This window comes from Takifugu flavidus, chromosome 21 (genome assembly GCF_003711565.1).
Source record: "Takifugu flavidus isolate HTHZ2018 chromosome 21, ASM371156v2, whole genome shotgun sequence".
Lineage (NCBI taxonomy): Eukaryota > Metazoa > Chordata > Actinopteri > Tetraodontiformes > Tetraodontidae > Takifugu > Takifugu flavidus.
Window position 1 is genome coordinate 5,860,323 of NC_079540.1, and position 24,795 is coordinate 5,885,117.

At 50.6% G+C, this 24,795-nt stretch overlaps 5 protein-coding genes and 1 non-coding gene across 9 annotated transcripts; 4 read left to right on the top strand and 2 right to left on the bottom strand.

Annotated features, from left to right (window-relative positions):
* The first annotated feature begins 1,173 nt into the window (after window positions 1-1,173).
* tbxta (T-box transcription factor Ta) lies at window positions 1,174-3,676 on the top strand. The gene is made up of 8 exons (XM_057021480.1): window positions 1,174-1,542; window positions 1,683-1,947; window positions 2,056-2,190; window positions 2,255-2,316; window positions 2,386-2,447; window positions 2,523-2,696; window positions 2,778-2,901; window positions 2,978-3,676. Exons 1-8 carry the CDS (start codon window positions 1,358-1,360, stop codon window positions 3,234-3,236), a joined length of 1,266 nt encoding a protein of 421 aa, XP_056877460.1. The 5' UTR covers window positions 1,174-1,357; the 3' UTR covers window positions 3,237-3,676.
* Window positions 3,677-7,266: 3,590 nt separating this feature from the next.
* On the bottom strand, window positions 7,267-10,393 carry nudc (nudC nuclear distribution protein). The gene is made up of 9 exons (XM_057021149.1): window positions 10,184-10,393; window positions 9,665-9,742; window positions 9,379-9,588; window positions 9,223-9,303; window positions 9,042-9,155; window positions 8,573-8,761; window positions 8,417-8,500; window positions 8,219-8,337; window positions 7,267-7,433 (listed from the first exon to the last, which is right to left on the bottom strand). Exons 1-9 carry the CDS (start codon window positions 10,256-10,258, stop codon window positions 7,382-7,384), a joined length of 1,002 nt encoding a protein of 333 aa, XP_056877129.1. The 5' UTR covers window positions 10,259-10,393; the 3' UTR covers window positions 7,267-7,381.
* A 638-nt stretch (window positions 10,394-11,031) lies between these two features.
* On the top strand, window positions 11,032-13,131 carry LOC130518173 (nuclear receptor subfamily 0 group B member 2-like). Its single transcript, XM_057020571.1, has 2 exons — window positions 11,032-11,762; window positions 12,099-13,131. The coding sequence occupies exons 1-2, from the start codon at window positions 11,225-11,227 to the stop codon at window positions 12,311-12,313; spliced, it is 753 nt and encodes a 250-aa protein (XP_056876551.1). The 5' UTR covers window positions 11,032-11,224; the 3' UTR covers window positions 12,314-13,131.
* Window positions 13,132-13,390: 259 nt separating this feature from the next.
* kdf1b (keratinocyte differentiation factor 1b) lies at window positions 13,391-18,902 on the bottom strand. Of its 4 annotated transcripts, none has more exons than XM_057020566.1 (4): window positions 18,513-18,902; window positions 15,574-16,523; window positions 15,410-15,496; window positions 13,391-14,752 (listed from the first exon to the last, which is right to left on the bottom strand). In XM_057020566.1, exons 1-4 carry the CDS (start codon window positions 18,722-18,724, stop codon window positions 14,658-14,660), a joined length of 1,344 nt encoding a protein of 447 aa, XP_056876546.1. In that variant the 5' UTR covers window positions 18,725-18,902; the 3' UTR covers window positions 13,391-14,657. The 4 variants fall into 4 exon arrangements, with proteins under 4 accessions (XP_056876546.1, XP_056876550.1, XP_056876549.1 ...); XM_057020570.1 differs by lacking the exon at window positions 18,513-18,902 and adding an exon at window positions 18,116-18,204; XM_057020569.1 differs by lacking the exon at window positions 18,513-18,902 and adding an exon at window positions 17,298-18,082.
* On the top strand, window positions 17,776-17,909 carry LOC130518837 (U11 spliceosomal RNA). The gene has a single exon (XR_008948150.1). It is a non-coding gene; the product is annotated as a U11 spliceosomal RNA (small nuclear RNA).
* A 12-nt stretch (window positions 18,903-18,914) lies between the features above and the next one.
* LOC130518174 (glucocorticoid modulatory element-binding protein 1-like) lies at window positions 18,915-23,326 on the top strand. The gene is given in 12 exon segments (XM_057020572.1): window positions 18,915-19,826; window positions 19,918-19,970; window positions 20,039-20,154; window positions 20,237-20,340; window positions 20,545-20,693; window positions 20,769-20,888; window positions 20,961-21,098; window positions 21,238-21,360; window positions 21,433-21,686; window positions 21,688-22,046; window positions 22,048-22,126; window positions 22,161-23,326. Coding segments are annotated over 12 exon segments (1,743 nt in total). The 5' UTR covers window positions 18,915-19,698; the 3' UTR covers window positions 22,281-23,326.
* The last annotated feature ends 1,469 nt before the right edge of the window (window positions 23,327-24,795 follow it).

Sequence of the window (24,795 nt, forward strand, 5' to 3'; positions counted from 1 at the left end):
TGAGGGAGGAACAAAATGCTAATGTTAGCCTAGCAGAGGGGGAAACTGCTAAAAGTGCAGAGTTAGCCTAGTTTAAGATGAAGCGATGCAATCAGAAAGATAGTTGATTCGTCTCTCTCTCTCTCTCTCTCTCTCTCACACACACACACACACACACACACACACACACACAGGGGAAAGGTGTGAGAGCCCCTTTACATTTATGGCCTCTGTGAAACTGGAGGAAGTGAAGCAGTAAAGTGAAGTCACGCTCTGCAGCACCGGCTCAATATCAAGTCCGCTACACACAGACAGACACACAGACGGACACACAGACGGACACACAGACGGACACAGAGACGGGGGTCACTGTAGTCAGGTGAGCAACGGTGTGAAACAGGAGGGATCCACAGGTGCAAAATGCCACGTTGTTAGCTAGCTAAGCTTTAAATCTGCACCCACACACATCTGACACACGTTTAGCGACATAAATGAGGCCCAAGAAGAAAAAAGGCCTTTTAAAAATGCTTTTCCTGACATTTAAGTGCATAAATAACGAACAAGTGGCCCATTCAGACATCAGCGTTCATCTCTTCATACCTGACACCCGACAGAAATCAGTAAAAAGGTCAGTAAAAGGGCGATTTCTGCCCCCAAATACCCAGAAGAGCCGAGGTCCAAAGGAGCAGAATTAATTTTAAAGCCCTGAAGGTAGTTTTGTACCGATATTTAACACATATTTCAAACGGTGAGACGCTTCTAAAATCATCGATTTTTGTGCAACAAGTGCTCCTGCTCCCGCCGCGGCCCCTGACAGGACCCCCCCAGACCCATTATGCAAATGCGGGCCTCACTTGCGGGCCGTCCACACTTTAGGAACCGCAGGGATGCGCTCGGTCCTAATGGGGCCGCGCTCGGTAAACACGGGCCCTCTCCCAGGAGCCCAACAAAAGATGAGCGCTATCTGCAAATACACACGCGAGTTCAAAGGCAAATCTGCTTCCCTTCTTTTGTCTGGAGGCGCAGATGGAGGAAACGCGGAGCCGGGGCCGCGCGGAGGGCGTCGGGACGCCGCTGGGACCCGGTCTGCTTTCAGGAGCTTTGAATTCGGCTTTTAAACGACTAAACTTGTATAAAAGTCACCTTTTAAAGCGGTTATAGCTGCGTGCCGGGTGGGTGGGGGTTGGCGTCGGGACATCCCGGGCCGGGAGGCGAGACCTGTGCGCGCAGGCCACGCCCCGCGCCCCCATGAGGTCCCCGCGGGCCCTTAAATGACGAGCCCTGCGCGCTGCGGGACCAGAATCATTCGGGCTTCCCATCGGGATCAACGAGCCCCCCTTTAAAGATCCTCTGGAATTCCGATCCGCCGCCGGGAACTATGACTTCCAGCACCCCCGACCAGCGCCTGGAGCACCTCCTCAGCGCCGTGGAGAGCGAGTTCCAGAAGGGCAGCGAGAAGGGAGACGCGTCCGAGAGGAATATTAAACTGAGCCTGGAGGACGTGGACCTGTGGATCAAGTTTAAGGAGCTCACCAACGAGATGATCGTCACTAAAACCGGGAGGTAGGTCGCGCGCCTCTTGCGCTTTTACGCACAACCCGCCGTCACGATCCCGGTTAAACAGCGATTCTCTCCCAGAGGTCGCACGCACAGGCACGCACGCGCTCCCAGAAGCTCTTAACAAGCTTTGATTTTCTCCCCAGGAGGATGTTTCCGGTCCTGAGGACCAGCGTCACCGGCCTGGACCCGAACGCCATGTACTCGGTGCTGCTGGACTTCGTGGCCGCCGACAACAACCGGTGGAAGTACGTGAACGGGGAGTGGGTCCCGGGCGGGAAGCCGGAGCCCCAGAGCCCCAGCTGCGTCTACATCCACCCGGACTCCCCCAACTTCGGGGCCCACTGGATGAAGGCGCCGATCTCCTTCAGCAAAGTGAAGCTTTCCAATAAGCTGAACGGGGGCGGACAGGTGAGGGTTCCGGTATTAGCCGGAAGGTTCGGGTCCTTAACGGGTCCGTCCTGGGTCGTCGTTAGTGTCTTTAAAAGCAGAATAGAATGAAAACACCTCATTTTGCAGATTATGCTGAACTCTCTGCACAAGTACGAGCCGAGGATACACATCGTGAAGGTCGGAGGCATCCAGAAAATGATCACCAGCCAGTCGTTCCCGGAGACCCAGTTCATCGCCGTCACCGCCTACCAGAACGAGGAGGTGGGTCCTGGTCCTGGTCCGAGGGGCTTTTATGAACCCAGCTAACCTCAGCTGTTTCCCACAGATCACCGCCCTGAAGATCAAGCACAACCCCTTCGCCAAAGCCTTCCTGGACGCTAAAGAAAGGTACGAGCCCTCTCTCGCCGTCTGAACTTTGACCTCTAGCGCGGCCGCTGACGGCGTCTCTGTCCACAGGAGCGACCACAAGGACGTCCCCGACCACGGCGCCGAGAACCAGCAGCCCGGCTACTCCCAGCGTGAGTCTCGCCGTTTCCCCGCCAGGTAACCGGAGCCTTTCTGTTCTGAACGCTGTTTTTTCCCGCTCTCCTCAGTGGGCAGCTGGTTCCTCCCGGGTCAGACCCCCGTCTGCCCCAGCAACAGCCCCCCCCAGTTCAGCAGCACCGGGGGCCACTCCTCGGGCTCCTACTGCGAGCGCTACTCCGGCCTGAGGAGCCACCGGGCGTCCCCGTACCCCAGCCACTACCCCCACCGCTCCTCCAGCACCAGTAAGACCCCCCCCCCCCTCCCGTGCACGTGAACCCGGTCAGACCGGGAGAACTGGCGCTAACGCTCCCACCGTTCCCTAGGTAACTACATGGACAACAGCTCGGGGACTCTTCCAGCTCACGACGGCTGGTCCGCGCTCCAGATCCCCAACTCCAGCGGGATGGGCTCCCTGACCCACAGCACCAACTCCACCTCCAACTCCAGGTAGGAACGACCCGCCGGCGCCACGCGGCTCCGCGGTCGCCTCACGCCACTAACCGCCTGCCGCTCTCGCCCACAGTCAGTACCCCAACCTGTGGTCGGTGGCGGGCACCACCCTCACCCCCTCGGGGTCGGCCTCAGGGTCCATCCCCGGAGGCCTGACTTCCCAGTTCCTGAGGGGCTCCTCCTACACGGGCCTGACCTCCTCGCTGCCGGTGTCCTCGCAGTCCTCCATGTACGACCCCAGCCTGGGCGACGTCGGCGTCGGGGACGCCCAGTTCGAGAGCTCCATCGCCCGGCTGACCGCTTCCTGGACACCTGTCGCTCAGAGCTACTGAGCAGCTGGAGCCGCTCACAAGGACTAAAAACGGACCCTGGAGGAGATTCTGGGATCGTCCCGGAGATAATCCGGCCGCGGACGGAATCTGGGACAATCCGAAGCTGTAGGTTAGCTTCCTGCTCACAGATCTTCGCTCTTAGCAACCGTCGATATCACGCCGGACATCCGGAGCTCCGCGAAGACACGCCGACTTTCCAGTGTTTTTAATTCTGTTCAACCCAAAAAAAGACTACGCTAACATTGTACATGTGTGTAAATAGAATAAATTAACGTTGATGGTTTTTCCCAATGTGCCTTTTCCCCGTCGCAGTAATAAACTGTCCCTGGCCGGAGGACGGAGCCACGTGCCTTCTGTACAGATCAATTTGTATTTCGGCTCAGGCTGAGCTTTATTTATGTCATTTAATAATAAATTAAAGGTGTTTGTTTTCTCAAAAATGGTCTCTTGGATGTTTGACCTGCTTGGCCTTTGATATCCCGATTAGAGAATCAGAATCTGGGCTAAACATGCTAACGCAACACAGCTTGTTTGGCTAGCTTAGCATCGTTATCCACGTGGAAACGGCCAATTCTAACTGGTGATCCAGAATCTGCTGCTTCTTCTCACTGCTACAGCTAACGAACATCAAAGCAAAAGGAAGAAGATCAAAGGAATATTAAAAGACTATATTATATATATATTAATATTAAAACTCAAGCGTCACCTGCTCAGAAATATAAAAATCCCCTTCAATATATCTTTTAACAAATATACCTAAAATGTTAACTGTTAAAATATTGACTGATGTCGGAGCAAACATTCAACTTCAAAAGAAAATTCTGAAGTCAAACCTAAAGAAAATGTTCACATTAATAAAAAATTATATCAATTTTAGCGCTTCCGATGTGAATTAGCGTCCGACAGGAACGGTTAAAAACGAAGCGCTGTGGAAACATGAACTGGTTTGAGCAGCGTGATGTCAGAGGTGTGATGTGTGCGTCAGAGGCTCCGCCCCCCCCGGCGGTGATGGAGGGGTCAGAGGCTCCGCCCCCCCCGGCGGTGATGGAGGGGTCAGAGGCTCCGCCCCCCCCGGCGGTGATGGAGGGGTCCTCACCGAGGTGCAAATGAAGCCCGGAGGGGTCACGGGGCCACAGGCAAACAGTAATGAAGCAGCAATGTGACCCTGCAGCCGTCAGGAGCAAAAGGTGAAGCCGCCGCTCGCTGGTCTCCTTGGATACGGGCCCAACAATTAGCCAGTAAACGTTGTTCCGATGATTGTAGCATTACCGCGCCCAGTTCGGATGCTTTGACCCAAGCCTGCTAGCAAAGATGCTGGTTAGCAGGTGCTCTGCTGATCGTGTTGAACGCTGAGGAAAAGGCTAATGCTAAAGGGCATGAGCCTGCGGGAGCTGTTAGCTCATTATTAGCACAAGCTGAATAGCCTGTAGAACATCTCGCCCGTGGATCGTGTTGCCACGGTCGCATTTTCGTAGGCGACCCGCCGGGCGATCGACAACAGCGTTGCCTCACATCACAACAGGACTGCTGGGATGGAGCCGGACGGTCAGGAAACAGGAATTAGGGGAGTTGTGAGTGTTTCATCTGTTTATGAGCAGAGCTCAGGATGTTTGCCGATGCTCTTTGCTCAGTCTGGGGGGGCCGTCACGTCCTTCTCGTGTGTGTTTTTGTGTGTTGATCTGAGGCCCACAGTTGACACAAGTCTTTTGTCCTCCGCAGCGGCTAATCCGCTCCGCACGCCGAGGCCCGCGGTCTGTGTTAGCCTTCGCTAATTGCCGGCCGGAGTTTAACTTTGCACAGCGGCCTGGTCCCCGCCCCCGGAAGTGTGTGTTCCAAATACGCTTTAGAGAGTGTGTCCAGCACCCAGGTGTGGAGGAGCGAGGCCCCGGCCCCGGGCAGATGTTGGGCTGATGTGGCCTCGGTCGGAGCGGCAGCAGCTCCAGAGTGGTCTCGAGAAGGATCTGGGTGGGACTCCAGGGACCCCTGCAGCACTCAACGACGTTTCTGGGCTTTCTGATGGTTCCTGAAGGCAACACGCCTCAAAACCGAGCGGTTTCTCTTCCTGGAAGGAGCCACTGAGCTCCACCATCGTGACGGTGAGTCACGTCGCCGCGGCCCCACCGGCTGATTTATGAGGCCAAAAAAACAAGCTGTCAAGTCTGGAGCGGCAACTCAGCACGGCGGTGGGGAGGAGTGTTTGCAGACCGCCCCCTCGTCCACCCAGAAACCCCGACCTCGTCCCTCTGATGTCTGTGTGTCTTCGTTAATGAAGAAATTCTGGTACCTGGGTGAGACATTGCTTTCAGCTGAGCAGACTCTGCCTCCTCGCTGCCCTCAGACCCCGAACAGCTGCCCCACCCAAACGCGATCCCATCAGGCCTCTGGCGGCTCCGCCGGGCCGCTAACTGGAACCAGTAAAAAAGCACAAGACGCCTCAGAAAACCCTTAAAGTTTTGAAATCAACATTAAAATTAGAGGTGAAGCAATCGATTTGCTGCTATCACGGATGCTACATTCACTGCTGCCAGATATTAAACCTGGTTTATTTCCTGTGGAAGCATGAATACCAGCAGGGTGGCTAATGCTAGCTTAGCCGCTACAAAAGCAGAGTGACGTAACAGCGTGAGAAAAGAAGAATGCAACACCAGAGCAAAGTGAGTTTAAACTGCACAAAAAACAGGATTAAAATAGAAAACAGGGTTGCAGCACAAAATGACTCAGTTGCTTAGCTAGCATCTTGTTGCTAGGCGCTAGCCTGTGACAGGAGGGGGTGACTTGGTTTCCAGCATGGAAATGTTTAGCATTGTTTGGACACTAGCATGGACAAGCACGACTTTGCTCCTCTGACCTTTGGAAACCCTTCACACCGCTGTCCCGTTGACTTCAAAGGGGTTTTATCCAATTATTATTGACTAGAGAGCAGCTTCCTAAAACCTTTCGGCGCTAATTAGCCTGCGCAGCTAACAGTCCGAGCACCACGGTCGCAACACCGTGAGAAACGCTGCTGTAAAACTGAAGCGCCGTCCTGCAAAACACGAGTTTTTAGCATTTTGGCACTGACTCACAGTCCGGGACACTTTAGCCTGTGGTGCTAAAACGGGCCCTCGTGAGCAATTTCACACATTAGAAGGACTGGCCGTCCAGCGGGAGCGACTGTATGTTCCCCACGGTCGCCACGGCAATGGCGACAGCCTCTCACCATCCTGACAGGCCCGTCCGGTCGGTGTGGACGGTCACGCGAAAAGGAAAAGTCTTGTCAGCAAACTGGTCCCGACCCAAGTCACAGCTGACAGAGGTGCACCATCCCCAGTGTGGAGCCGGTGAGAACGCGTGTCCCTCACTCATCACCCCCCCGGGGTCGGTGCCCTCGCCTCAGGAAGAGTTTGAGTTTCTGTGTCTATAACACGTGTAATAACACCTGCAGGAGCGTTAAATCTGGGCAGGACGGCTTCCATCCGTAGGTTCTGTTGTCTGCCACCTGTCGGGGTCAAAGGGAGCATCCGGAGTCGGGGATAGAACCGGCAACCTTCCGACTGTCGGAGGCGTAAAATCAGGAACAGCCCTTTAAAGCTGAACGGATGCATTTACGATTCTAATCATGCTCGACTCGTTATAAAACAGGTTTAGGTCAAGGTAATAATGTAAAACAACAGAAATCTGTGATTATCCCAAACAAAAACCAGGAAAAATCTTAATATTTATTAACAGTTTCCAGAATGTCAGACTTTGGCCTCCTCGTTGGCTCAAATGTGTCATAGAAGCAGTAAACAGGGGCGGAAGTTCCGACAGTGAAGGGAAGCGCTGCCCCCTGGTGGCGGGGCATGTGAACATGCTCGTAACAGCATCAAACGACACGATAAAGGTTCATTTTGGTCTTTTTCAGCGGCTTCGATGAAGGACAGCAGCTCTGGGGACCCTCTGCACCACCTCCAGTGGCTTCATCCATGTTTTCCCCCCACACTTCCTGGAATATTCTGATTATAATGAACGTCAGAGGCCTCAGAGCTGCCAGTAAAAGCACGTCACCATCTGATTTTACAACCATTTATTTAGAAAACATTTCAGATGCAGGCTTAAATACGGAGGAACCTCACAGAGCGGAGCGGGATCTGCATCAGCTTGGCTCCGTGTTCTTCTGGAGAGCTTCAGCTGAACTTGGCTTTAGAGAAGTCCATCTCCGGGTGCTGAGCCATGAACCTGAGAGGTGGAACAAATCAGACGTTTCAACTCGCTCGTACGAAGGAAGGATCTTGTGTTTGTGACTTCCACGACTTTTTAACGTACCTTTCCCGTACAAACAGTTTTTTATTAGTGTTTTTAATGCTAAACTTGTGCTGATGTGACAGAAAACTGCTTTTTTTTTGTAAAAGCAGTGGAATAAAAACACACATTAGTGGATTTAGTGCTTTACCTCTAAGATATTGGAGTAAACGATCCGCGTGGGGACAAATTCTTCATGTTTCTGGACTTTGAGGCTACGTTAAGGTGTCATGATGTTGTCGGTCTCCACAGCGCCCTCTACCGGACGGTGGTTGGAAATGCAGCGCACGTCACCCAGACACGTTTCCAGGAACAAATGTGGACTTTTACTCAGCGGCGTCCTTCAAGCCCTCCTCACATGTCTTATCAGACGAGCTTCTGGGGAATAATTAACCCCCAACCCCGAGGAGGCTACTGTTCTTTAGCGTTCTGGCTCATGTTTACAACTTGATTGCACCAACTCGGCCATTTTGACGATTATTAAGGTTTCAGACGAGGCGTCCACACCTGGTCCTCGTGGGTTTTGTGTCCTGGACAGGTGTGTCTGGGCTGGACACACCCAGTTTAAGAGAATTAGAACACCTGGACAATTTCTACATGGTTCTACGTCTTCTGCACCTTCACTGTTTATTGAAACAGCCGGTAGTTCAGAGGAAACATCAAAGGAGGAGAAGCAGATCAAAGGCCGCGCCGCCTGAGACAGCTCCACCACTCAGACTCACTTCTTGAGGATGTCTTGTTTCTTCTGCTCCTCAGACGTGGGCAGGCCCATGGACTTCTGCCTCTGGTCGTACATCATCTTCTCCACCATCCCGCGCGTCTCTCCGTCCAGGTCCGACAGCTGCTCGGGGGAGGGGGGGGCACCAATGAGGCAAAGAGGAGGTCGTGACTGTGCACGTTCAGAACATGTGAAACTTTACCTTGGAGTTCTCGGGGCAGATCTTCTTGGTGTTGATTTCTGGATCTGTGGTGACGACCTTGTTCCACCACTCCATCTTGTTGATCTGAGAGTAAAGAGCAGCTTTAGCAGCAGCCTTCTGAGCCTACAGTGGTTTTATCGGGGCGCTGCTTCTTACTTTCTCCAAGTGGACCGTGACGACCTTGCCGTCGTCGATGAGCCAGGAACTTTCCTCGACTTTGATCTCTCCATACAGTTGACCTTCGACGACCGGCGGGTGACCCTTCAGACCCACTTTGATTGAGCGCCGCTGGATGTCCACCACCACGTCCCTCCCCTTAATGCGGATGTTGAAAGGCACAGACAGCTGCAGAAGAAAGTCAGTCAGAGGTGGTGTCTCCATGGCAACGGGTCATTTCGTAAGAGAATAAAAAAATGAGTCTCTGCAGGTTTAATTCCCTTTCGCTGCCACACGGTGGAGCTGTTTGACCCGAAAATAAGACTAAGCAGCTATTAATGCAGCAATGACGGCACTAAAGGCGCCCCCTGTCTGTCAGGGTGGAGACTGCACAGATGAAGCTTCGAGAACCTCCATCACAGACAGAAACTTTTGTCTCTGAAAGCTTCAGTGGTGAACAAAAACTTACATCTACTTCAGACAGAGTCTGTGTCCACTTGTGAGTTGGCAGGTCGGCTCCATTTCCGGCATTGGGCTTCAGTTTATCTTTGTCCTTCTCGTCGTCCTCTCCTTCGGAGTCAGACTAAAAAAAAAGGAGGAAGTTTAACCCAGATCCAGACTCCTCGTCGGCTCCAGGCAGGTTGACTCACCCCCTTCGCCTTCTCCGAATCATCTAATGGCTTTTCTGCGTTCGTTGGCGCATCGGCAGTTTTATCCTCTTCATTCTTTTTCTGAGGGTAAATGAATAAACAACAGTGATGTAATGAAGCGGTTCGGGATCAGACCATCCCTAATTCGAGGGTTACCTTGTCAAGTTCCAGCTGAAGCTTCTCTGCTTCTTCATCAGTCAGTTCCTGGATTCTGGGACCGTCATCGCTTTTCTTCTTCTTCTCTTCCGCTGCTAGCTTTGCCGCTCTTTCCGTTTTCTCCTTCTTTTCCCGCTCCAGTTTCAGCTGCTTTTCTCTGTGAGCTTTTTGCGCCAGCTTATTGTGGTGATCGAACGCGTCTTTGACAAGCTGAAAGAGAGATGAGGAAAACTGAGCGGGGAGGGTCACAGTCTGATGGGGTGAACCGCATCGGCCTTCTCTTCACCTTGTCTGCAGCACCGGAGTCTCCGCCGACGAAGAAATCGGTTTTGCGCCGAAGAAAACTGAAAAATGTGTTGACTAGCTGTTGAGACAAAGTGAGAATGAATTTAAGCAAAAGGTACATAACTGATAGCAAAACTAAACAAATGGACATCATTTTGAATCATTTAACAGATTCCAATGTGTCAAGATTACTATAAACCAGTGATAGCATAGCATCACTATGCTTTTCTATTTTGATTCATAAGAAACTATTAATACTATCCAGTTAACGAGTACCGTTTGGCAATATGAAGCTAATTTTAGAAGTTCTTTGCTAAAAGAACCAGATCAAACTATCAACCTCAAATATGAGGTTGCAGCCCAAGCTCCCTCCTATCGAAATGATCGGATTTCAGTCCAGTTATGTAATTACTTATAATTGTTCTATTAAATACTCACATGTATACAGTGAGCATGGCCCTACTAGCTTAGGAGCTAGCCACGTTAGCACGTAGCCGATGGCTACTTGACATTAACATACCTCTTGAACTCCTCCTTCGTGCTGTTGCGCCATAACCAGCAACATGCCGTCAAACTTCTCTTCGTCCTCACTCATTATGGCTGATTACGGACGCGTGAATAAATACAAAAAAAGACGAGATGAGAGGAAATATCTTTACACTTCCCGTGTGTTGTGGCCCGTCGCTCACTTCCTGGAAACAGGCCCCGCCCCCGCTGCTTTGACCAATTGTAAGAGCGGATTTAAATCGAGAGCGGAAGCGGAAGAGAGTGTGGAAGAATATTCTGGAGAGTTCAGATTCATAATATAAAATTTAATTATAAGCATACTGTAGTTCCTACAGTGATAGTTAACGGAATGATTGTATTTCCCACTTAAATTAAATACTAAATTACTTGGTGTTCTCTGAGATCCATTTTTGTTGTTGGCGTAAAGCCCTTACTGTTGTAATCTTACATATCACATCACTAATAAATAAAAGTGCATAACGATTCAAGTATTAATATGATAAAGGTCTTCACTGATGATTAATTCGGTCTGCGAGCAAAAACATTACGACTGTGAGAGTGTTACCAGGGGAGAGTTCACAGCTCCGTCGTTGATCCAGATCAAACATGACCTCATTTTTCCCGTCCTGACAGATTTAAACATTTTATTAAAAAAAACCTAAAAATGTCAATAGCAGCGAATCTTGTTCAGTTACAAATCCAAAGTGAGATTTTTTTAAAAATCAGAACGTTTCCTCTGTTGGACGGTGTAACTGGGACACAGGTCATCCTGAAACCAGAACATTGAACCCAGCAGTCCTTCAGTGACCCCTGCAGACGGTTAATGGCTTCGGTAATCTCCATAAAGGTCATTCACCCCGCCAGCTTCTGTAATTCGCCCACCTGTGCGGCTGCTGCGTTCAGCTGGTTTTATCTCTGAACCTGAAGTCCACGGCCCCGGTTCCCACCACCAATGGGAAACGCCAGGGGTCAAGGCCGCACCCCTGTGGAGCAGGTGACGCCCTGATAAAGACTGGACTGTTTGGTTATTCGCTCAGTCTTCTCCAGCATCGCAATGTTGTCTCTGGAGATCGCAGCCGACGTGGGCTCGGGTTCCCGGGAACGACATCCCAACAGTATCCTATACAGCATTCTGAGCGGGAGGAACAGCGGATACCTGGACGGAAAACCGGACCGCTCACGGCGGCACAACTGCCACTGTGAGGGGACGAGGACAGTTGGTCTCAAGGACCCAAAGGTCACTTACCAGGTGGCCTCCAGCCTGATGGTCCAGACCTTCTGCTTCATCCAGGGTTTACCATCCTTCTGTCAGCTTCCGTCTGAAGACCAGGCATTGCTGCTGCGACACTGCTGGGTCCATTTATTTGTTCTGGGACTCGCCCAGCAAAGGATAGCTTTGGAGGTGACCGAAGCACCTGACTCAAGCATCCTCAGGCAGATCCTGCTCGGTCCGGGACTCACGGAGCAGGATCACCACCGCCCGACTCTGGCAGAAGTCCACAGACTGAGGACCGTCATGAATCACCTGTGGACCCTGGGGCTTGGTCCTAAGGAATACGCTTACCTGAAGGGGGCTCTGTTGTTTAATCCCGGTAAGAGTCTCCTTGTACTGTGAGAAAGGACCTGGAACCAGGCTGGAGACATTAATGCTACTTGTCTGATGTATAAAGTGTGAAAAGAAAGCATTAGTTCATACTAGATCCTGGATCAATGTGAAGCCCATGGACCCCCGAGGTAGCTGAAACCAACTCAATGATCTTATCAACATCTGATTTAATCTCTTTTGAATGTGGAACGGCATCATAAAATCTAAACATAGCTAGCACGTCATGCCTGGAACTGCACAAAAAATGTGGTGGGGAAGTTTTAGACTGGAGATTAGAATGAAAACGCTCCTCCTGTTCATGAGAACCTCATCTCTGTTCCAGCTGTTCCAGGGCTGAGAGCATCAACGGTCATCAGAGGCCTCCAAAAGGAAGCTCAGGGGGCCCTCAGGGAGGTGGTGCACCTTCTGCACCCTGGAGACGCCTCCCGCTTCAGCCGCGTCCTCCTGGCAGCCTCGTCCGTCCAGAGCGTCAGCCACCAGCTGGTTTCGCAGCTGCTCCTCAAGCCAGTTCTTCACGACACATTTTATATTTATTAACAGAGATGTTTCTACAGTGAGAAACCTTCCATTTATGGATGTTTTTTTAAATTGTGAACCTATAAACTAAAATGCCAACAGTGGATTACAGGAACTCAACTCTTTAATTATGTTCTGTAAATGTTGGGGGAAAAAAATCAAAGCAAAGAAGAACCAACCAGGGCCTGCGAGGACAAAGGACAGCCTGTTCTCACGTGTAGAGATGGAGACGGGTCCTCTGGAGACGGGTCCTCTGGAGACGGGTCCTCTGGAGACGGGTCCTCTGGAGATGGGTTTTGGAAAGCTTACCTTGTTGAGATCATGGAGATACCTCCAGGGCCAAACCAATAACCATAGGCAGCTGCTTGTGATTCACCAACGTCACATTATCCATCTTTAGGTCTTCAGGTAGAGGAACGCGGTGGGGATGCTGAGGAATGGGTTTAACACATCAAAAAGGTTCCGGCTGGAGCAACGGCCTGATCTCCTTCAGGTGGAATATGGTGAAATTCTGTTCCTGCTCAAACTCCAGGAAGTAATTTCCCACCATGTCCTGGAAAGCAGGGTAATAGCTGATGATGCTGCAGCTGTCGGGGTCCCTCAGGTTTAACATGACGGCCTCCTGACGCCACACGTGTGGGGTTAGAAGACTTTCCAACGGCTGGTTACTCGGGGTTGCAGTTGATCAGGATGCACGTGCACGCGCACGTCGGCACAGGTGGGGACGTGAGCATCTGTTCAGCCGACACAGCTGGTTTGACGATTGTAGCTCCGAACCCCCAAACCGAATATGACGGTTTTGTAGAATTTGTTAGAAGAGAATAAACGTTAGTATCGGCTCTTTGTGCACTTTTAGCAGCGTCAGCTTTGATGGCAGCCAGCAGCTTTGTTGTCTTCATGTCGTCTCTTTGATCTATTTGCAGCTCAAAAAGACCGACCAGTCCAAGCTTTTCACCCACAAAGTAACGTCATTTCATACGTGGAGAGGAAAAGTTTAACAGCTGCGTGCGTCAGGTTAGGTTAGTCTGGATGTATCAAATAGAACTTTTCATTATCGCTTCACTCATGTGGCAAAGAGACAAAAAACCAAGCCCTTAATTTCACTTCATTTATTTTATTTTACTCTTTTAAGGCATCAGTATAACAAAACAAGACCGATTTAACCGGTTTCATCAACAAAATGTACACAACTGATGGACAAAGAAGTCATGTAGAACATTAATCACTTCTAAAATCGTCAAGTTTATCTTTCTGATCAAAACCGAAGCATTATCAGCGCCCTGAGGTCGTGGCTAAAGTGGCAGAGAGGTGATACGAGATAAACCGGGACACCGAAACATCCTATAATGTGTGTTGAATTTAGCGAGTCAGCTTAGGATAATGTTGCTCATAAATTAGAAGAATGAGGAAGCTAATATCGTAGCTGCAGAGAAACACGTTTAAATCCGAGGCCACGTCAAATCATCCAACGAGAGGTTCAACCTTCGTCGCCAGAAGAGCTTAATTTCACAATGCAGTAATAAAACATCATCGCCTGCAAACGTTCTAAAATAAATCATTCTGCACCTTCAAGCCTATTCATTACGCTACTGCTAACATCCCCTTAGCTTAGCACCAAATCTGGAGGCCGTTAGCTGCTAAAAGCAAAGCAATACACAAGCTTTAAAGCTGGATAATTACGCGCTAATTCGGTTTCTCACAAACCTCTGAAAAGCCTGGACAAAATCTTACAATTTCTTCAATTTCTACAATTTCCTGTTGCCCAACACACTTCACTGCGTTTGGATGGAACCGGGGCGAGTCTCTCCTGGTTCCACATGCTAGGCTAATCAAATGGGCGGCAAAAAAGCATTTTTAAAAAAAACCTCAAACCACGTCCGGGCAAGCTTGAATATTTAATTTAGCAGTCTTATAGATGAGTTAAAAGGCACAGATGCTACTTTTTGCTACTATGAAAACAACTTTACAGTAAATCAGAACAGTTTTGGATAGTCAAGCTTGAATCATTCATGTAAAAACTACATATATAAAAGCACTAAATACCACCGAGTCACAATTATTTAAAGCTTGGTCCATTACATAAAAGGAGCAGAATAATCTGATCAGGTCAGGTTTCATAAGCGCAGCTAATTACTTCAAGGACGGTTATTAGTGATAAAATATCTTAAGAGCTGCCAGCAATATCTGCTGGCAGAGAGGGAGCTATCAATAATCAATTCTTCAAATAGGTGCACGTTTATCTGTTTATTACACAGAGAGCCCTGAGATCCCGAGTCCTTCAGACAATGTGAATTTTCACATTTAAAGAAGCAGAAAGAGGAAGATTCCTGCACAGAATTGGCCTTTCGGCGCCGTGCAGCGGCGATCATGTCCGCACAGAGTTGCGGATCAGTGGGACACCTGAGGAATTAGTCTCTGTGTGAGAGGGTGAGTAGGAGGTCGGGGAGCTGGAAGTACGGCCTGGAAGAAAAATCAAAAAGAGTAAAGGTTTAAGGCAATTAAAGGCAGATCAAGGGTCGAAGTTTTGATTATTTCCAGAAGTTTGAAGGTCAATTGTTAACGGCGTCTGAAGAAGTGCACAGGTGAGCTAATAAAGTACCTGCGCCGTGCTGCAGGGGGCAGCAAAGCACCAGGGGATACAGAGAAACTGCAGCAAGACGCACAAAGGACCCCAGTTACAGGCCTGTTTCTGAGATGGTGAATATCAGGGCTCAGGTTTATCATACCCCCACCCTGGACTGTCCCACCTCTGATCAGGTGTTGTCGTGTGCCCAACAGCTTAAAAAGGAACATTTCAACAAGGAAAATTTGTTTCCTCCAAGCAAACTGCAGAAGTATGCTGCTAGCAGAAGGCTAAACCAGTGTTTCCAGCCTGTGTCTGATGAACACACACCCAACTGCTCTCGGTACCTCAGCAAACAGGACACGGGTGTTTCAATCAGTCCCTCCCAGACTCAAAGTCAATGAATAACAGACAAATGTTGCAGTCATAACATTTCGTAGATACAAAAATGTTATGACTGCGCGTCCACGCCAGAGAATTATGCAGCGCACCGACCGCTAACACGCGGCCCAACAATTAAGCATCGGTCAACTAGCGATAATAGGAGCCAATACCTGCATTGTTCCGCCACAGCTCTCTGGCACACTTGTCCAAGGAGGTCAGTTCAGATATTTGGATGTTTGGGTTTGATTTGGAGTCGTCTGAAAGACACAAAGAGAAGCAAAGATGCCAGATCGTCACACAGAAACGTGTAAATGCGCGTAAGGGTAAAACTCACTGTTGTTACTGGACGACACCATGTCGCTGTCCCTCATGGTGTCGTTGCCGCTGTCCGACAGCGTCCTCTCCCTCCTGACGGCCGGCTTCTTCCTCGTGCTCTTCCGCGTGCTGATGCGGATGATGCCGCGCACCAGCCGACACTCGGCCTCCTGCTCGCCCATTTTGTGCTCCTCCACCAGCGAGTTGATGAGGTGGTTGATGTCCTCGCTCTTGTTGAGGAACACGGAGTCCGAGGTGCACCGGGCCAGCTCCTCGATCTGGTACTCGGAGTAGAGCTCCAGCAGCTTTTTGGTGATCAGGGAGTCCACGTTCTCCTCGCTGTCCTCCCAGTCTTCGAACTGCAGGGACTCGTGCAGAGACGGGTGGCTGGGCTGTGCCGCGTGGCTCAGAGGGCGCACGTGTGATGGAGGCCTGGTTTCTACGTCCAGGTACTCTCTGGGGCTCTCCACTTTCACCCCGCCGATGCAGACGTCCCCCAGCCAGTCCGCTGCATCCTCCTCTTGGTCGTCGTGTGGACTCACTCCTTGGAGGCTTATCTTCTCCGGCTCGTCCGGGGAACTCTCGTTCGGCGCCAAGCACGGCCTGAGGATGGAATTTTGGCAGACCTTATAGAGGCCACAGGTGAGCACGCTGCACACGAAGGTCCTGCAGCTCCTCCGCGAGGCGCAGGGGTTGCAGGTTTGCGTCGAGGTGGGTTCGCTTGGACCGGGAATGAAGCCAGTTGTCTCCGCGTCCTTTCCATTTGCGTCCTTCAGCTGGGCTTTGTGTTTATGGACCGTTATGGGCTGCTGGGCTGGGCGCCGGTCTTCTACCGGGTCCACGCAGCGCTCCTCGTAGGACGACCTCACGCTGCTGCTCCCGCTGGGTCCATGCCTGTAGGCGCCGGATCCCGAGCTGCGTCTCAGGGTGCCAGAGCTGCCAGCAGACATGGCGTTCTCTCTCCAAGGTCTGCAGGGGCGTTGGACAAGATTCATCGTGGACAAGAGAGAGGAAATGGGAATATGACACGTGAGCAGGATTATTGTAAAACAGTCACGGACGAGACATATGAGGACAGGTTTACTGGACAGGGAGAGTTCAAAGGTCAAAAGATGAACAGAAACCTATCGGAAACGAAACACGGCGGTGCTGAAGTGCATCGCCAGGAGGAATCAAGGCAAAACCATTTCGATGCGACGAATATGTCTCAAAACACCACAATTAGACTCCGAATTCAGTCAGAAATGGTTTCGTCCGCTTCAAAAAAAGCAGCGTTGGTAACAAACCTGCACGCATCAAAAATACCCTCCCCCCAACAGACGAATAATCTTAGGCAAACGCTGAAAAGCATCGACCTAAAACCTTATAAACTTTAAATAGTCAAACCAAGAAAAAGCGTGTCGGTTTTGCAGGTGTTTACAATACGTCACTTGGTATAACCCAGTTAGCTAATGAATAAACAAACGGCAGGACAACAGCAGGTTCGCTCCTCCGAACCTTTCGACGAAACATTAACGTTTATCAAACAATGCGCGTTGATCCTTTGTGGATACGTGTATTTGATGGCTTGTCATCGCGATTCTTCCCTCCATTAACAGACACTTCTCGACAAATATCTACTCACGCTGCCAGGCGGCTCCTCAATCACACTCGTTTTCTCAATGTCGCGACAGGGTTTTGCGTTTTAATCCATTTTAACATTGCAAGTTGGTTGAACTAAAGTTTCACAGCAAATCCGTCTACCTGGACGTCAAGGTGGAGGAAATGCATCAGGTGGCTGCGACAACAGGTTGGACTTCCGGTCACGACAGCAACATTAAAGTGAGCCTCTATTGTAATCTTTACTTTTATTTTTTCAAAGCGGGTAATGTTACCAGGGGTGACGGCATACTATAAACACAAAAACACTTTATAGACAGGCAATAAAATCTGTAATATTCGAAGTTCAACTGTGTGTCTGTTTTGGAATTCGACTTTGATTGGTTACAGTCGTCATTTACTCCGCCCCCAAGTTACCCGTCAGGCACTTCTCTATTCAAACAGTCGATAAAATGTGTTCAAACGCGCAGTAGCGCCCATTGTTATCAGCAATAATCGCCTCTCCTGTAACGTAAAATAGCAACATATCGCAGTGCTGAAGAAATTCAGCGCGATTATTTAAAACTCTGACTGAGGAGGATGTTGTTTTCGGCCAGACCGTGAGAGGTTCAGGTGCTTCAGTAAAAAGGGCTTCTGCTGTGCTTAGCACAGGCGGAGTGGTGATTATCACTCCGCCTGCGGAATCGCCATCAAGAGATTTCGGAAGCACAATTTTTATAACTGGGGCTGCCGGTGATCACACGTCCCGGCGTCCCGAACCGTTATGTTCAATATAAAATCATTAAAATTCAAGGTCTTCTCATAGTGCTGGAGCGCTGTGCGTGAGCTTCAGTACGCATCCTATTCCAGTTACTTATTCTAGTTACAACCCGTCTGAAAGTCCAAAAGTGACCCGACTGTATAATAATGCAGTATAATGTCGTCTGTATAATAAAAAACCGTTTTTATAACAACATCCAGACCATTTTCAGCCCGCGGCTCCGCGAGCGCCGCTCAGCAGGAAGTCAGGCCATATGGACGGAAGTGCGCATGCGCTGTAGCTGCTCGCGCGCTAGCGCCGCGTTTCTCTCCATTAAACGGTAAGTGCGCGCTGTATTTTATGGTTTGTGTTTTTGTTTTTTTTTTAAAAAAACCTTCTTATTTAGAACCACCAGTTTGTGCCGCTTCTACGACGGTGGTTCCGGCAGGGCGGCTCGGGTAAAGGGAGGAGGAGGAGGGGGGGTTCAGCCGAGCGATTCGCACAGAATGGAGGGGCAACGCCGTCGCCGCGCCGTTGTTAGCCGTACGTGCCGCCGCACAGGGAGACGTCATTTTGAGGGGGAGCGGAGAGTTAAAATGCAGAGTTACGAAAGGACGTACGGTTCAGAGACAAGCGGCGCGCAGCCGTCACACTGTAAACGCGAGGCTTCAGCCGTCTCCGGCAGCGTCGTCGGCGATATTGCCCAGGTTGCCCCCGCGTCAACCGCACGCCCTGGCGTTAGCTGTAATGGCTTCCGCCGAGCACAAGTGTGCGGAGCTGCGAATGTTGAGAGCTGCACGAATCGGGTCGCGAACACACCGCAGAACGGCATACTTTAGAATCAGGGTTTAGTCCCCGCACCCGTGAGCGGGGGCTCTTGCCCCGCGCCGTGGGAGCTAACGGCCGTGCTAACGCTAACTCTGCTTTTGCGTGGAGTTACACGATAAACGTCCAGTTTTGCGTTTAGGTGTTCGATCTAGAGACCATCGGGGCGTTAGCCTGTTAGCTCAGTGGGGCTTCATCGGGATGCTGCTTTAGATGAAGCTTCCTGATGCTAAAGTGCAGCATCTGTGCACAAAGTTGAAATAGCCACCAAAACTACCCTGAGATTCTAGTTTAACCCATTAATTTGTGTCTGGATTAGTTATTACAAATGGCATTCTTTTACTATTGGTCAAATAATGCTAGTATCTATATTTATAAATGTAGTAGTGGCATAACTTCAGCATGCTAAACTTTTAAGGTGCTTTAATCATTTAAGTTGATACATCTAAAGTAGCTGAATAATTCTTTTATTAGAACAAATATTCTGGCCTGGCTGTTTAAATAACCCAATATTTTCAGGCCACATTCTCATATATGTTTATGTGTTAACAAATGTAGCATAAAGCTGCACAATCCCGTTAATAAACTGTAAAAAGAACAATGTTATGTGGATTAAATGACAGATATTATGCTCAAATGCAGCCTTTTAACACAGAGATCAATGTTTATATTGGATTTTACTTGTTTTGGAAATAGAAAATGATCTTAAATGAACCAGAATTGAGTTGAGAAAGAGACACGTTGATATATCATGACGCAAAGCTGATAAAGGTCAAATATGAGTTACCTCATTAAAGCAAAATGAACATTACAATCAATTTTTTCTCTTTTTTTCAGTCCCAGATATCTGATAGATTTGATGAGGTGACTAAACTCAAACGTTAACATGATTCATTCCTGAAAGGAAGTGTTGCTTGGCCAGATGAACAGGCTCCTGCGTGGCTGTGACCCAAACGCGCCCCCCCTCCAGCTCTGAGTCCCATGGCGTCCACCGAGGAGGTCGCGGTGCCTGTGGGGGAGGTGGTGATGGTGAAGTCTGAAGGCGAAGGAGACCCTGACGACCCAAGTAAGACGCAGGTCATACTCCAACTCCAGCCGATCACCACTGGGTTCGTAATCGCCTGATCAGATCTTCAAAAGTCACTTGTTCCTCGGCCTTCGACGAGGCGACAGAAACGTGACGCAGTGCTTTCTCCCCAGAGATGAATCTACTGAGACGGACGCAGCCATCATTGCCGTGGAAGAAAGCGCAGGTAAGAGGTCAGAAAAAGCCAAAGGTCAAAGTTCATCCTGGTGCTCTGACGCCTCTGGAACCTTCCAGGTCAGGCGGACAGAGACGACGTGGAGATCGGCTGCCCCATCACCTGCGGGGACTGCAAGGCTCTGCTGCTCATGAAGAAGTTCGTGTGTCCGGGAATCAACGTCAAATGTGTGAAGGTCGGTAGCGATCCACAAAGCAGCGGCGCGATACCACGACAAAGTATCGATGAGGTTTTTTTTTTAACTGTCTAATCATCAGTACGAAGACCAGCTGATCAGCCCAAAGCAGTTTGTTCACATTTCTGGGAAAGCCACTCTGAAGGACTGGAAGAGAGCCATCCGGATGGGCGGAGTCATGCTGAGGTCAGCCGCCAATCAAAACACTAAAAAAGAGAAGCATTGCTACGACCTTCCAAGCAAAGTTAGCGCAGCGTCCAAACTAAAACATTAAATTGAGTTTAAACCGTTATTAAATGAAATGAAAATGGGCCGAAATGTGGATTTCTAGATGTGAAGAGCAGTTTAAACCCAGTTATTTTCTCTCATCCTCTCAACTCCGACCTCCAGGAAAATGATGGATTCGGGTCAGCTGGACTTCTACCAGCACAGCACGCTCTGCACCAACACGTGCCGCAGCACCAAGTTCGACCTTCTCATCAACAACACGCGCTTCCCTCCGGACGGCACGGGCCTGGCCACGCCCACATCGTCTCAAGGTGAGTGCCGGGGACGCACGTGCGGCTCGTGTGACCTCCGGCGGCGTTAGAAACGGTGATCTCTGTGACCCGCAGCTCAGGTGGTCCAGGGGAACGGCGGCGCGGCGGTGGAGGACAAGGCAGACATTCTGAGTGGGAAGCTGGACTGGAGCTCACCGGAGTCTGCGGACAAGAAGGAGTCCAGCGAGATCTCAGGTGAGAGAGGGACGCGGACGACCCTCTGAGGCCACGCTAACGCGGTAGAAAATGATTTGTCTCTGCCCGCAGAGGACACGCTCACCTTCTGGAAGGGCATCGCCGACGTGGGTCTGCTGGGCGAAGTGGTGACCAACATCAGCAGCGAGCTGCTGGAGATGCTGAACGGCGTGCAGCAGCGCCAGGAGACCGCCGCCCTACAGGACACAGGTAGGCCGCAGGGCTGACGCTCCACTTCTGTGTCTTGGTGTGTGAGGTGCCTCCCAGGCTGCTGCCTGGGGCAGAAACTGTGACCTCTCCATGACCTTGTGAGTGATTGTCGCACTGACCTCAGATTCCTGTCTGGTAGAGGTGGCGGTGCTCAGTAACCTCGCTCAGGTTTTTGGCCTCCTGGACTCGGTGAAGAAGATCGTGGAGAGGAGGAAGCAGCAGACGGACCCCAGCCATCAGCAGATGCTCAGCACGCTGACCAGTGGGTACAGACGGAGACAGCCCCCCCCACCCGGGGAATCGGCCGCTAACTTGGTCTCTGTCTTCTCTGTAGATCTGGAGGTGCAGTTAGAAGAACAGAAGAAGCAGCAACAGGTGCGGGTCGCCCCGTCCTGCCCCCAGCCCGCCAAAAGCAAAACTCCCACCAAGCGGCCGACCAAGCGCCCCCGCCTCCAGAGACCCGCCTCCACCACCACCCTCCTGACCTCCCCTGTCGGCCAGCAGGCCTCCCTCCAGCCCCAGCAGTTCACCGTCCTCTCCCCCATCTCTCTGTCTTCCATCGGCCAGCCCTTCTCTGTGGCCGGCCTGCCCATCGCCACGCACGGCTCAGACCCCCAACGCCGTCACGTTGCTCCCCGCCGGGTCTCAGGTCTTCACGCGCTACATGGTCACGGGAGACGGGAAGTCAGACACGTTCACCTTGCACCCGTCCTCGGGCCTGACGCTGGTCGGTACCGCCGCCGTGCAGGACTCAAGCCACCTGAGCACAATGGTGAGCCCCCTGGAGCTGGTGCAGCTGAGCCAGCAGGCCGGCGGGGCCGAGGTGGTGCCCATAGAAGGCCAGGTGGTCGACGGCGCCATGCTGGTGCAACAGGAAGTGATGCAGGCGGAGGTGGACGGCGGCCAGGAGCACACGGTCATTGAGATCAACCCGGCTCCGATGGAGCAGGGCGAGCGTGATGGAGCTGCGGCTGAACGAGGAGTCGGCCACAGAACAGTCCGCCGTGGTGGTCCAGGGCGGCGTAGAGGTGGCCGTGGCGGCAGGGGGCGGGGGACATGCAGGGGCAAGCGGAGGAGGTCCAGGGGCTGCAGCTGGACGCCAGCGGACAGCTGTCCACTGTACAGATTGTTGTTTTAGGAGAAAATTCTCAGGAAGAACACAGAGCAAAAGAGACGCAGTGAGGCCTCACGGGCACTTCTGACTGTACATACACACAGACTCTGGCTCCACACACACACGGCCTCGGCCAACACCGAGCACGAGAGCGCACGTGCAAAGGCTTTTTAAGGTAACCACGAGGCGTGGCGACACAGTGCCAGCGGCCCCCGCTTCTTTTCGCATCTATAATAATGGCAGTTCGTGACAACAGGCTGGAGTTCAACCCAGTCGGGACAAAAGGGCGTATTCAAACATTGAATCGAGGAAGGAAACGCAACGCCGAGGAGCTCGGAGGTGACGAATGGCGCCGGACGTTGATGAGCAGCGGCTGTAAGTGTCGTGGGAACAGTGGAGAGTCAGACGCGTCTCATTACCTGGGACAGGCCGCAGGTCCTCGCCCAGACGAGAGGACGAGAGGAAGGAAGCACCTTGTTTTTGTATGAAATAAATATGCATTTATTTTTTAAATGATGGTCTGAACTGTCTCTCGAGCCCCCACGAACACGGTGACGGCAGGAAGTGGCGTTTTACCACCGACAGTATTCTGCAAGGCTGGACTATTTGCACTCTTTAAGCTGCACTGTGTCCTTTTAGGACCTGATCTTATACATTTGCATCCTCCTGCTTCTTTCATTTTGGTTTTATTCACCTTCTCTCCAGACTTAACCTGAATTTCCTCCTTCCATAAGACACTCTTTCCTTCTTTTCTCCCCTTTTTTCCCCAGTTTCTCCTCTTTCTGCTCACCTGTTGCTGAAGCTCGCTATGACAGGAAGTGCAGGCTGCTGGCTGGTCGCTGTGAGTCCATATATGTAACAGAAGTGCACACACCTCGTGTCAGAATGCTTTTTTCTTGTATTTTACAATTGTAAACTCGTCATATTTATTAGTTTGCTGATCTGAAAGAGGCGCCTGTGTGTTTGAGGTGCGAATATGGGTTCAGTTATTTATGCTTTTGGCTCCGGGTCACATCAACTGTCCACCATCTGCATTTAATTTAACAAAGGAGTGTATTTACAATCCTGACTTTGTAATGTGTTTTATTAGCGGATTAAACCTCTGCGAGACAAATGTGGCGGTCATGTCAGTGTTTCGCCTGCAGGGGGCGCTACAGGCCGCAGCACCGCGGGGGGAGAGTGTGTGTGACGCTGATCGGGGTTAATCTGACGGTGTCTGGGGTGGGGGGGCTCTCCAGAGCCTGATCCATGCTGACGCTGCACCGGGGCCCGTTTGTAGGCCCTGACACAGCTGGACAGGGTGGAGGGAGGGGGGTTATACAACACACACACACACATAGTCACACACACACATAGTCACACACGCGTGGAGCGTTAGATACTGGCAAATATGCTGAACTAAAATCCTAAAATTTCTACTAAAGAATGTAATTTAGTGGGAATAAATGAGGAACTGGAAAACAAACAGCTTGAAAACCTGTTGAGTGGAGAGTGAAGGATGTTTAACTGTTGACAGCAGCTTTAACTGACTGAAGAGGCAGCACGAGTGAACACACACACACACACACAACACACACACACCACACACACACACACACACACACAGCAGATTAGACACAAGTGCGTGAAGCAAAAATACCGTAGATGAAGGATGTCGAGAAGCTGAATAGTTGTTGAACTCAGTGTTTACCGGTAGTTATATTTAAATCCAATACCTACATGAGATCCTCTCTCCCACTATAACCAGTCCATTTACCCTCTCTCTCTCCCACTAAAACCAGTCCATTTACCCCTCTCTCTCCCACTATAACCAGTCCATTTACCTCTCTCTCTCTCCCACTATAACCAGTCCATTTATCCTCTCTCCCACTATAACCAGTCCATTTACCCTCTCTCTCTCCCACTATAACCAGTCCATTTACCCTCTCTCTCTCCCCCATATAACCAGTCCATTTATCCTCTCTCTCCCACTATAACCAGTCCATTTAACCCTCTCTCTCTCTCCCACTATAACCAGTCCATTTACCCTCTCTCTCTCCCACTATAACCAGTCCATTTATCCTCTCTCCCACTATAACCAGTCCATTTACCCTCTCTCTCTCTCCCACTATAACCAGTCCATTTACCCTCTCTCTCCCACTATAACCAGTCCATTTACCCTCTCTCTCTCTCCCACTATAACCAGTCCATTTACCCTCTCTCTCCCACTATAACAGTCCATTTACCCTCTCTCTCTCCCACTATAACCAGTCCATTTACCCTCTCTCTCTCCCACTATAACCAGTCCATTTACCCTCTCTCTCTCCCACTATAACCAGTCCATTTATCCTCTCTCCCACTATAACCAGTCCATTTACCCTCTCTCTCTCCCACTATAACCAGTCCATTTACCCTCTCTCTCTCCCACTATAACCAGTCCATTTATCCTCTCTCTCCCACTATAACCAGTCCATTTACCCTCTCTCTCTCTCCCACTATAACCAGTCCATTACCCTCTCTCTCTCCCACTATAACCAGTCCATTTATCCCTCTCCCTCCACTATAACCAGTCCATTTACCCTCTCTCTCTCTCTCCACTATAAC

Excerpts from the sequence above, each read along its gene's own strand:
- tbxta (XM_057021480.1), top strand. The coding sequence starts at position 1,358 with ATGACTTCCAGCACCCCCGACCAGCGCCTGGAGCACCTCCTCAGCGCC. Across the intron at positions 1,543-1,682 it reads ATCGTCACTAAAACCGGGAG|GAGGATGTTTCCGGTCCTGA; the intron begins GTAGGTCGCGCG and ends TTTTCTCCCCAG. Across the intron at positions 2,191-2,254 it reads CCGCCTACCAGAACGAGGAG|ATCACCGCCCTGAAGATCAA; the intron begins GTGGGTCCTGGT and ends TGTTTCCCACAG.
- nudc (XM_057021149.1), bottom strand. The coding sequence starts at position 10,258 with ATGAGTGAGGACGAAGAGAAGTTTGACGGCATGTTGCTGGTTATGGCG. Across the intron at positions 9,589-9,664 it reads ACTCCGGTGCTGCAGACAAG|CTTGTCAAAGACGCGTTCGA; the intron begins GTGAAGAGAAGG and ends TCTCTCTTTCAG. Across the intron at positions 8,762-9,041 it reads AGACTCTGTCTGAAGTAGAT|CTGTCTGTGCCTTTCAACAT; the intron begins GTAAGTTTTTGT and ends TTTCTTCTGCAG.
- LOC130518173 (XM_057020571.1), top strand. The coding sequence starts at position 11,225 with ATGTTGTCTCTGGAGATCGCAGCCGACGTGGGCTCGGGTTCCCGGGAA. Across the intron at positions 11,763-12,098 it reads GGCTCTGTTGTTTAATCCCG|CTGTTCCAGGGCTGAGAGCA; the intron begins GTAAGAGTCTCC and ends TCTCTGTTCCAG.
- kdf1b (XM_057020566.1), bottom strand. The coding sequence starts at position 18,724 with ATGCCGTTCTGCGGTGTGTTCGCGACCCGATTCGTGCAGCTCTCAACA. Across the intron at positions 16,524-18,512 it reads GCGCCGCTTGTCTCTGAACC|ACCTTGGAGAGAGAACGCCA; the intron begins GTACGTCCTTTC and ends ACGCCCCTGCAG. Across the intron at positions 15,497-15,573 it reads GGTGTCGTCCAGTAACAACA|ACGACTCCAAATCAAACCCA; the intron begins GTGAGTTTTACC and ends TGTGTCTTTCAG.